At 37.9% G+C, this 12,418-nt stretch overlaps 1 protein-coding gene across 1 annotated transcript; it reads left to right on the forward strand.

The window, feature by feature from the left end:
- Nucleotides 1–5,681: 5,681 nt before the first annotated feature.
- On the forward strand, nt 5,682–6,326 carry LOC127087809 (uncharacterized mitochondrial protein AtMg00860-like). Its single transcript, XM_051028732.1, has one exon. The coding sequence runs from the start codon at nt 5,682–5,684 to the stop codon at nt 6,324–6,326; it is 645 nt and encodes a 214-aa protein (XP_050884689.1).
- The last annotated feature ends 6,092 nt before the right edge of the window (nt 6,327–12,418 follow it).

Genomic DNA, 12,418 nt, shown 5'->3' on the forward strand with positions numbered 1-12,418 from the left:
GAAAGACTCTCTCAACCTTCCCAAATGTCCTTTGGCCAAGGGAGATCAGGAAGGGAAGCTGGGACATGGAAGACTTGATCCCCTTCAAGTAAAAGGAGTGAAGAAGAGCAGTTCCAAGGGAGCTATGAGAAGAGTCTCATATCTATCGTTAGGTAAAAGGACAGACTGTGGAAAGTGTCTGATCAAAAGTAATGAGCCCTTGGTTCCCATTGGTCATCATGCAACTGATATGACAGCAAGGGACAGACAGAGGTGTGTATTATTGACGTCTGCAGAAACTCAGTACCTAGCTTGTGGTAGCAAGTGGTCATCTCTAGTATGGAGGAACCTGATGCAGACGGAGTACAATGTCACCCGGAATGTCATGACATTGTACATTACTGAGTGTGAAACTAGTAAGGGCAAAAAGGGAATGCGTGCGTCTGAAAAGTTATAGCAACTAATGAAGTTAGTTAGCTACTGTTTAATAAGTCAAATTATTAAACAACAAATAGTGAGCTCTGAGTGGTCAAAATATAATAGACCTTACTCTTGCATAAAGCGTTTCATATTCAGTCGCTTCATTCTCCACTCGTGCAAACCCTCGTCCAAAGAAACGGTTCATCTTCCCTCTAAGATTTTCAGCATGGCTCGTCAATCCGATACCTCCTCCTACACCACCATGTCTGACTCTCTCAGCACCGAGTCCTACCACCCTACCCGGGAGGATCCAGTTGTTGACGCAGCAACTTCGTCCCATGCAAGAAGACCTAAGGAAACGGTCACCGGGTTTTCATCAGAAATCGCTCTTGATGAACACACAAGGGAAGGGTCAAGGTATGTACATAACTCCATTGCTACTATCGTCACTCAGATACTATCTGGTAATCGAAATGTTCCTGGGGTTTCTGTTCCCTTGAACACAATCATTCCTGATATTACTGCATGTCAAGATAAAGCTGTAGTGTTGAGGAAAAATGTCACTGACAATGTTGAGCAACCAGATGCTCATGAGGGGTCAAAGATTGAAAAACCCTCAGGCAAAGTGAGAGGTGAGAAGGCCAATGTTACTCAAAGTGTTGAGGACAACCCTAGAGCTAAAACGATTAACGTGGAAGAGCTCTCGGACAATGAACTTCTGGCTTCAGTTGTCCCTAGGATAGCCAAGAGAGTTAGGTCTAGAAGGGAGAAAAAGACTGTGGAGCAGAAGTCCCCCTCCAAGGAAGTTGGTGAAACAAATCCTCACAAGCAACCAGAGTCAGAGAGTGCACACAAGAGGAAAGGTTATGGACCTACAAAAGCTTGGAGCAAAGAGGTGCCCAAGAAATTGAAGACCAAGGCTGTGGTGGTTGAGTCTGAATCTGATGTCCCATGTGATGTCACAACATCCATGTCCAGGAAGAAGCCTTCTTCCAGCAGGCTGGCAACCAGTGTCCCAGAAGTTCCCATTGACAATGTGTCCTTCCACTTTGCCTCCAGTGTTAACAGGTGGAAGTATGTATACCACAAGAGGCTGGCATTGGAGAGAGAACTGGCTCAAAATGCATTGGAGTGTAAGGAAATTGTGGATCTCATCAAAGAAGCAGGACTGATGAGAACTGTGAGTAAACTCCCTAAATGCTATGAGACCTTAGTGAAGGAGTTCATTGTTAATATGTCTGAGGAGTGTGCTGATGGGAAATCCAGAGAATTTAGAAAGGTCTATGTGCGTGGCAAGTGCGTGACCTTCTCCCCTTCATTGATAAATCTGTATTTGGGAAGACCAGATGAAGTGCAGCCAGAACTTGAAGTGACTGACAACACTATCTGTCAAGTCATCACAGCAAAGCAAGTCCAGAAATGGCCTCTCAAAGGGAAGCTGGTAGCCAGCCAACTAAGTGTTAAGTATGCAATACTTCACAAAGTTGGAGCAGCCAACTGGGTACCCACTAATCACAAGTCAACTGTGTCTGTGGCATTAGGGAAGTTCATCTATGCAGTGGGAACCAAGACAAAGGTGGACTATGGCACTTACATCTTTGATCAGACAATGAAGCATGCTGGGAGTTTTAGTGTGAAGGGACCCATTGCCTTTCCATCTCTCATATGTGGAATTGTGCTGAATCAATTTCCACATATCCTGACAGATAATGACTTTGTGAGGAGAAGAGAGAGTCCATTGGCTTTCAGCTACAAACTGTTCCTGGGCAAGCATGTCCCTGACATTGTCTTGACGTCAGGAGAAACATCCAAAGCTGGCAACCAACCAGACAAAGCTGATGTTATTGCAGTTCTCAAAGAGACCTGCAAAGAGCTGGAGGCTAGAAAGCATGCTCTGGAAAAGCTCATCTTGCAATTGGAAACTTCTGCTGAGGACACGGATGGAGCTGATAAGCAAAGTTCTGAGGAGGAGGAGGAGGAGGCCAGCTTTGAAGAGGAAGCTGATGATGAGGCTGAGGATTAAATACTTGTCTTTCTGTGTTTTCTGTCATTTGTATAACTCTAATTACTATTTGTGGATCTGTAATTTAAAGTGTTGCTTTGGCAACATTTTTGACAAAAAGGGGGAGTGACAAGTGATACCCCAAGACAACAGAAGTTTACTTTGTTAAACTTTGTTAAAACAGGTTCTCATTCTGACAGATTGAAGTTTTCACAGATTGAAGTTTTCCTCTACTGCAGCTTATGTGTGATGAAGTGTGTATTTAGCTTCTGTTTGTATGCTGCTATGTGTGTGAAGTTTTTATTTAACTTCCTCCCCTGTGTGTTGAAGTTTAGATTCAACTTCTGTATGTGTGTGCTGCTGTGTGAAGTTTTTATTTAACTTCCATATGTGTGAGTGTGTTGCCACTCTGAGTGTATTAGCTAGTATTATTTCCTGCTAGGTGAGTGTTTCCGCTGCTATGGACTCTGTTATGGGGATCAAAGTGTTTTAGCCAAAAATTTGCCAAAGGGGGAGTTTGTAGGGGTTTAATTGGCTGCATTATATGGTAAAACACTAGATGGCTACTAATGTCCTGACTAATGTCATGACATGTATGTGTGACCACATTGTAGTTACTGCAGGACTAGCTAACACAGGATTTATTGAATGTCAAACTGGATGTTGTGACATTCATACCTGTCAACAGATACTAAGGAATAGAACAGCAGGTGTTCTGTCAGAACTTAGTATTTATTTCCAGTCTGGTTATCAAGGAAAAACCAGACCTGGCATAAGGCCTACTGACTGAATGTCAGACTAGATGTTATGACATTCATCATTGACAGCAGCTGCTGAAGATTAGACAGAGTGGTGTTCTGCTATACTTCAGCATGTAACTTAGTTTGTTCTTCAAGAGAATAACAGAATTAACTTAAGGCCAATTGTGTAAATGTTAAGTTGGACACTTTGACATTTATTAATGTAAGCTGTCACTGTAGTATGGTCATTTTGATCATGTACAGGTCAGCAAAATTGTACAGTCTGTTTTCTGGAAAAACAGACTCAGCATATGGACCTTGATGTCAAGCTGAATGTCGTGACATTCATGCCTGACAGCGTATGCTATATTGTAGGTTGTTCAGTTTTCTGTTTCAGCTTTTTCTCAGGCTATTCTTCAGGAAGTCAACAGCTTAGAGAAAAACCAGGAAATCAACAACCAAGCTACATTCAATGAACCTAACAAATAGCCTATTTGTTAGTAACCTAAATGTTGAATTTATGGGAACTCGCGTGACCTTAAATTCAGGAGAATACAGGTGCAAAAGCCCAGGGTACTGCAATATAAAAAGGAAGGCGTTCCTTCATTCAGTTTCAGGGATTTTGAGGCGTGAAGATTTTGTGTGTCCATCATACTTCACTGTTGTATTTTTGTGAGTCTTGTATTAGACGTATCTTGTAAGCCAAGTCATTATCAAGTAGATGATAGCTTTGGCATAGGGTGTTCATTGAGTTGTAAGTGTTGTGTCACTCAAAGCTTTTAAGCGTGAGTGCTGTGTATCTTGATTAAAGCTGTGAAGCACAATCAAGAGTTGTTTGAAGTGTGACTTCAACTTGTCTTTAATATTGTTTAAAGATAGTAATCACTAAGGTGATTGAGGGGGAGTGAGTAGGAACTCTGATCTTAGGTTAAGATTGAAATTGCATTGGGTAGGGATTAAGTGATAAGTTGTAAACGGGTGAGTTTAGCTTTGAATTGATACTACTAATAGTGGATTTCCTCCCTGGCTTGGTAGCCCCCAGATGTAGGTCATGTTGGACTGAACTGGGTGAACAATTACTTGTGTTATTTACTGCACTTACTGTTAAGTTCTGCATAATCCCTGTCTGTGCAGAATTGGATGTCATAACAACCAGTGTGACATCCAACGTCTGATAACTAGAATTTCAAACAGGGACTCAGATATGAAATTAAGGAGTCTGTGGAGCCCTTGGAGATTCGTCAGTTCCAAGCTCTAATGGAGAAATGTAAAAAGGTGGAACGAACGAAACAATGACGTCTACATAGAGGGGTTGTTAGAGGACCGTCAAGACCCCAGGTAGGAAAAAAAGGTTTTTCTATAAATTTGTTGAGAATTTTCTTTCACTAAGACTTTTTCAAACAGGGACATCAATACCTCAATAATAGAGGAAAGCAGCAACAACCATACACCCGACCCCAAAGGAATGGTAGGGACCAACCTCGAGGACATTTCAAGGGAGGTAAGAAGCTGCAAAATTCAGGTACTATTCGGTGCTAACATTGCAATAAGGAGGGACATGTGAGTACTCAGTGCCCAGAAAGAGCAAGATTTTGTTATCTCTGTCAGCAACCAGGACACTTTGCTAAGGATTGTAGAGCACCAAGAAGAGATCACATACCATCCACCAATAACAATAATGATATCCCCCTCCTTACTGCTAAGGGGCGTGTCTATCACATCGGAGGAGAAGAAGCATCAAATGCCTTAGGATTAATCCAAGGTGAGTGTGAAATCGCAAATAAACAATTTATTATGTTATTTGATTCTGGAGCTACACATTCTTTCATCTCTGTGGATTATGTGAATTCTATAAAATTACATGTTAATATACTACCTTTTGATTTGGTAGTCACCATAGCGTTTGATGAACCTGTAATCTTGAATGAAGCTTGTTTACAATGTCCCTTGAATATCTTAGTTATGAAATTTAAAGTCGACTTGATTTGCATTCCTCTCAAACATCTGGGAGTGATCCTTGGGATGGACTGGTTATCTAGTCATCACGTTCTTTTGGATTGTGCTCGAAAGTCTGTAATCTTTCTAGACCCTGATGTTTCCCGATTCCTCAATATCAACCGATTGAAAATTTCTTTAAAGGGAGGAATCCAGAAGTATGTATTCTTAAATTCTACCAGCATGAGACTAGAAGTAGAAATTTCTGAGGTCCCGGTGGTAGGAGATTTCCCATAAGTTTTCCCATCAGACGTGCTAGGGTTACCTCCAGTACGCGACGTTGAATTTTCTATTGATGTGGTTCCAGGAACCGGACCTATTCATATTGCCCCATACATAATGGCTCCATCTGAGATGTCAGAGCTGAAAAATTAATTAGAGGACCTATTGTCAAATAAGTTTATCCGACCAAGTGTCTCACCATGGGGAGCTCTTGTACTATTGGTGAAGAAGAAGGATGGAAAGTCAAGATTGTGTGTTGACTATCGACAGCTTAATAAAGTAACAATCAAAAATAGATACCATTTCCATGCATTGATGACTTAATGGACCAACTTATAGGTGTTGTAATATTCTCCAAAATTGATCTAAAGTCGGGATATTATCAAATTCGGGTGAAGGAAGAAGATATACCCAAGACAGCATTTAGAACGCGATATGGACATTATGAGTATTTGGTGATGCCCTTCGGTGTTACCAATGCACCAGCAATTTTCATGGATTATATGAATCGTATCTTTCATCCATTCTTAGACAAATTTGTCGTGGTTTTCATCGATGATATCCTTATATACTCCAAGAGCAAGCCAGAACATGAAAACCATTTGGGCCTAGTGTTGCAAGTATTGAAAGAGAAACAATTGTACGCCAATTTGGAAAAGTGTGAGTTCTGGTTGGAGGAGGTGAAGTTCTTAGGCCATGTAATCTCCAAAGAAGGTATTGTAGTCGACCCATCCAAGGTTGAAGTTGTAGTTTCTTGGGAACGACCAAAAACAGCCACTGAAATTAGAAGCTTTGTTGGACTGGCAGGATACTACCGAAGATTCATCGAAGGATTCGCAAAGATTGTAGCACCGCTGACACAACTCACTCGAAAGAACCATATTTTTGCATGGACGGAGCAATGTGAGAAGAGTTTCCAACTAATGAAGGAGAAACTGACCGCATCACCAGTCTTAGTACTTCCATAATCAGGAGAACCTTGTGAAGTTTATTGTGATGCTTCCTACCAAGGATTGGGTTGTGTGCTCATGCAACATAAACAATTTGTGGATTATGCTTCAAGACAGCTGAAAACTCATGAGAAGAATTATCCCACACATGATTTGGAGCTTGCGGACATAGTATTTGCACTAAAGATCTGGATACATTACCTATACAGTTGTAGCTTTAAAGTATTCAGTGATCATAAGAGTTTGAAATATTTGTTTGACCAGAAGGAGCTTAACATCAGACAGAGAAGGTGGATGGAATTCATCAAGGATAATGAGTTCACTTTGCAATATCAACCAGGAAAGGCAAATGTAGTGGTTGATGCTTTGAGCAGAAAGCGAGTTCATCTCTCGAGTATCGCAATGAAAGGATTTAAATTGTTAGAGAAGTTTTGAGATTTAGATTTGAACTTGAATTCCCCAACCAATAAAGTGCATTGCGGAATGATCACTTTTGATAATAAATTGATGAATGAGACCGTGGCCTTCCAAGGAGCTGATGAAGAAATCCAGGAGAAGAGAAAGTTGATTGAGACTGGAAAGGCACCAGAGTTCAAAGTAGGATCGGACAATGTCTTGCATGCAAAGAGCGTGTATGTGTTCCTAATAATACAGAGTTGAGAAAGATTATTTTGGATGAAGTCCAAAAGAGTAGTCTATGCATTCATCCCGGCGTGACCAAAATGTATCAAGACTTGAAACAGAGATTTTGTGGCCAGGAATGAAGAAACATGTGGTTGAGTATGTGGCTTCGTGTTTGACATGCCAGAAAGCTAAAGTAGAACACCAAAAACCAGTTGGACCATTACAATCTCTAGATGTGCCACAATGGAAGTGGGACAAAATTTCTATGGACTTTGTTGGGGCGTTACTAGGGACTCAAAGAATGTTTGACTCTATATGGGTAATTGTTGACAGATTGACAATATCAGCTCATTTTATACCAGTGCGAGCCAATTATAATGTTGCTAAACTCGTTGAGATATATATTGTAGAGATTGTCAAACTACACGGAGTACCTTCTAGTATTGTGTCTGATAGAGATCCGAAATTTACTTCCCACTTTTGGAGAGAATTACAAGAGGCTTTGGGTACAAAACTAAGACTGAGTTTTGCTTATCATCCTCAGACAGATGGACAGACTGAGCGAACTATTCAGACCTTAGAAGACATGTTTAGGGCATGTGTCTTAGATGATCGGGGAAGTTGGGACAGTTTGTTACCACTTATTGAATTCACTTACAATAACAGTTATCATACAAGCATTTGAATGGCACCATATGAGGCGTTATATGGACACAAATGTCAGACTCCATTATATTGGTATAAGGATGGTGAAAACATTTTAGTAGGCCCTGAATTAGTCCAACAAACGACTGAGAAAGTCAGGTTAATTCAAGAAAGAATGAAGACATCCCATAGCAGACATAAGAGTTATGCCGACCAGCGGAGGAGACCTTTGGAATTTCAGGAAGGCGATTATGTGTTCTTAAGGGTAACGCCTACGACTGGTGTAGATAGGGCACTAAAGTCAAAGAAACTTAGCCCTAAGTTTATTGGACCTTTCCAGATCCTTAAGCGTGTAGGCCATGTAGCATACGAGACTGCTTTACCTCCAAATTTGGCCAACCTTCACAGTGTATTTCATGTGTCCCAATTGAGAAAGTATATGGCGGATTCTTCACACGTTATCACACCAGATGACATTTAGTTGAAGGATAATTTATCGTTTGAGGTCCCGCCAGTAAGTATTGGTGACCGTTCAACTAGATTGTTGAGAGGCAAGGAAATTCCATTGGTCAAGATTATTTGGAACCAGAAGACTGGTGAAGCTACATGGGAGCGAGAGGATCAAATGAATAGGTTATATCTAGATCTTTTTGCAACTGTTTAGTTTCGAGGACGAAACTATTTTAAGGGGGTAAGTATTGTAACACCCTCTATTTTAAGTAATTAACTAGACTCGTCTAGTTATTTAGTTATTTATTTTATTTAAATGGTTAATCATAATATCCTATTTAATTAATTAAATAATTAAAACCATATATTTTTTTAAGTGATTGATTTAGTGGTTTATTGCACTCTCTATTTTAACTAAATTATCAGTTAATGAAATCAAATATTTTAATCACTTAAGATAGTTAATTTAGCAAGGATTGTAATCCTCTATTCTATTTAAATAAGTAAAATCTTATGTTTTATCCATTTATTTAAATTATCCAATTTAGTATGACTATAATAAACGAATAAATAATTTATTAGTTTAAGAAAAAATAAACAATCTAAAATTTAAAAATATATGTGTTATTGTTAGTAGCATTTCATAAATTAAGTTTGAATTAATATATTCAATAGGTCTAAAATAAAAGAATATGTGTTTTATTATTTTCTAATTTAAGTTTTAAGGAATTAAGTAGTACATATGCTATTATATGAATTATGATAATTATGAGTGCGGAAAAAAAAAGGATACATAACATGTGTATAGAAAAGTAATGTGAAATATTATTTGAGTGAGAATGATTAATTCTAGATAAGTGTGTTATGAGCACTAGGAGTTGAATAGTTAGAATAAAGTAATATTTAATTAATTTAATATAATGATACTATACACATTCCACTATCCTAAAACTTATAATTAAATGATTAGTTTTATCTAGTGTTTCATTTATTAGGAGCCACTCATATTCCTCTTATTTCCCAACTTCCTCTCCTATAAATACTCACAAATTTATCTCATCTCACATGTGAAAAGAAAAAAATACACAAACAAAATCATCACTCTCTTTTTACTACCACTTATCTTGTGTATTTCTACGGAAATTCTTAATAAAATGGAGCACTAAGCACTTGATCGTTCAAAGTTAGAAAACGCACAAGGTAAGGACTTTTTCCTCATACATTCATGCTACATAGGACAATGTTGTAAAATAATATTATTAAAATAATATTATTAAAAGCTATTAAAATTATAATCAAAATGTTTATTAAATACAAAATATTATTAAAATAAAATTGTAAACTAAATGTAATATATCTATATTCAAGTGTGACAAAATTATTAACCAAGTAACTTGTCTTAGTGGTGGGGCTCTATACACTATTGTTGGAATCTGAGTTGGAGGATGATGGTTTGAATCTTCCCTCTTGCAATTCTGGTCATTATTTTGATATTTTTGGACTACTAATGATTAACACAATTTAAAAAGAAAATTAAAAATCCACGTGGCAATAGAAAAAAGCATCACTAAAAAAATTTAATTCATCATGCCACATCATATAAAAAATTAATAAATAAAGCCAACAATGCATCCATGTACATCATTATTTTGGTGACTGAAGTTCTTGAGGGTTTCAAAATAGGGAAATCTTCGTAAAGCAGGAAGGGAATCTAAACCTTTTTTTATAGAGAGATTTGTCAAAAATCATCCATATGACAGGGGACAAAATAGGTATAACCCCAAAAAACAACTTCAAAAAATTTTGTTAAACATCTTCCAAAAGTCCAAAAAAATATTCTAGCATCTTTCAAAAATCCATAAAATATTATAGCATCTTCATTTGACTCTTTATAAGCATTAGTTATATGATTATGATCACACAGTATCTCTGAATAATTGATACATGTCATGAACCATTGTGAATGTTTGAGATAGCTGCTCACGGTGATCGACATAGTTGTTGAAATGCATATCACCTGCAACCAAGCGGTCAAGATACACTTTGAGCGGCTCTATTGTCTGCTTACCTCTGAGCAGGGCAAATGATGAAGCAAGTGGCATATCCTCGTTGTAATTCGGTACATCCGTCCAGCCGGAGATGCGCGGGAAGTGCTTAAGGATCCAAGTCTGAAAAGTGTTGGAACACACGAATCATCAGGAATGGAATTGCAAAGATGAAATGAAAATGTCACAGAAATATTAAAAGATCAATAAATATTACTGTCAGTAGTGTGATGTTGCATGTGACCTGGTTCGTCTTCCACCTACAACTCTCTTATAACTTCGAGTACAAGTAGACCAAACAAGCGGCCCCCTAGTTATACTAATGGATCCGCTCAAAATCCTTGAAATACCCTAGGTAGACGATAGTTGTATAAGTGGCACTCTTGTCCACAAAAATTACAGTGTCAACAAAATATAACAGGTATGCTCTCATAGCATACGCTTTATGAAGTCTCGCATGCTCGTCATCACCTCTAACATCCTCTACTCTCATGAGCTCTCCTGTATATACCTTTTTTCAGGAATTCAAACTTAGCATGAGCCCCTCGGATTCTCTCCATCTCCGTCAACGCAACTTCTGGTTCAACTCCCAGATAGTCTACCATCAACTCCAGTGTCTCGTCTTTGCTAATCCTCCCATGATTTAGAAGTTTCCCCCTGATCGAAAGATGCAGCAAACATGACACATCGTCAAGTGTGATAGAAATCTCACCCAGCGTGAGATGAAATGACGAGGTCTTGGTGTCATCTCTCCATGAATGCATTAAGCATCTCGTGGTTGATCGTAATATAATCGATCATGCACAAGCCATTCATCCAAGATATGGACAAAATTGTCTGACACCAATCCTCGTCCGACTGAGACAAGTCAGTAATCTTTTGCCCGTGATTGATAACCTTCAGTCGATCACGGTCCTACAGAAAAATAAATAAATGTCAGAAACTTATAATATAATAATAAACGTAAATTTTAAAAAAAAAATCAGCTAATGTTACCTCATCGTCCCATATATGTTTGGCAGCATGGTCTAGGTACAAAGGTAGTAGTGATAACTCTATAGGGCCTCCTCCAAATGCCTGAGGTGGCTCTGGCTCATCATCCGCAGTAGTCTCGCCATCCGGAGGTGGCACTGTCTCGGCAGCATCAATAGTCGGAGGTGGCACTGGCTCAGAAGCATCATACATCGGAGGTGACACTGGTGTCTTCGGTACCACCACTAATTCGGGTACCTCTAGCGCCTGAATAAATGAAACCTGACACTTGCCAGAGGATGGAGGGAGTAATGTGTCGGTAGGTGAAACATGTCTCCTATGGAAAAATGAAGAAGCATGAGGAGAAATATGAATCCCAAAAGTAGATGTCTCTGCATGGTCAAAGTGAACAACAATCTCTGAAACCTGACTCATCTCTTGTTATATTGTTGCATGATGTACAATCCTCTCGTCTATCGTATCTATCAACCATAATATTTTTAAATAAACCGAACAATTAGTGCAAGCAAACAACACTGCAAGCAAGAAAAACAAAAAATAAAACAAACTCTTAATTTTCGAAGATGCATCTTCGATTACTAGGATACTTAAACGGTGAAAAATGTTGGAGATACATCTTGGAAATTTTCTACAACTCTTCAGGTTCGTCAATGATGGCAATGCAGATATACAACCCCCAAAAATAATGGTTTGGTCATCATTTTCAACCAACAAACATGTTTTACAATATGTCTAAACTATCATTCATGAAATTTCTACTCATACCTTAATCGTCATTTTCTACTCATTTATACAAAAATTTAAACTTTTCAAAACATAAAAAACTTACAAATTTAAAGTTTACTTCGCACTTAGATGATGTCTTTGATACACTTGATGTCGATCGAAGAACCTCTAAATTTGATTGTTTGATTTTGGAGTTGGGTGATGAAAAACACTCAAATTTTCAATTTTTTTAAAATGAGGAAGAAGGGTTCAAACACAATTTAAGTTACAATACCTTTCGGATATGCATTTCTGAAATAAATTTGAAGACCCGTCTCCAAAATACTTAACGTTAAGTCAGAATTGAATGCGTTTGAAATGCATTTGCTGTAGACATTTTATTAATATTTTCACGTGATGCATAAATAATATATATATATATATATATATATATATATATATATATATATATATATATATATATATATATATATATATATATATATATGATGCATTAAGAAATTCTCTATTTTTATTATTTTTATTATTAGCTTTGTTAATTTTATCTCTATAACCAAATAGTTTATAGATTTGATTGTAATCACACACTCATAATAACAAGGCTAAGAGTAATTTATCTAGAATCAT

The sequence above is a fragment of the Lathyrus oleraceus genome, chromosome 5 (genome assembly GCF_024323335.1).
Source record: "Lathyrus oleraceus cultivar Zhongwan6 chromosome 5, CAAS_Psat_ZW6_1.0, whole genome shotgun sequence".
Taxonomy (NCBI): Eukaryota; Viridiplantae; Streptophyta; class Magnoliopsida; order Fabales; family Fabaceae; genus Lathyrus; species Lathyrus oleraceus.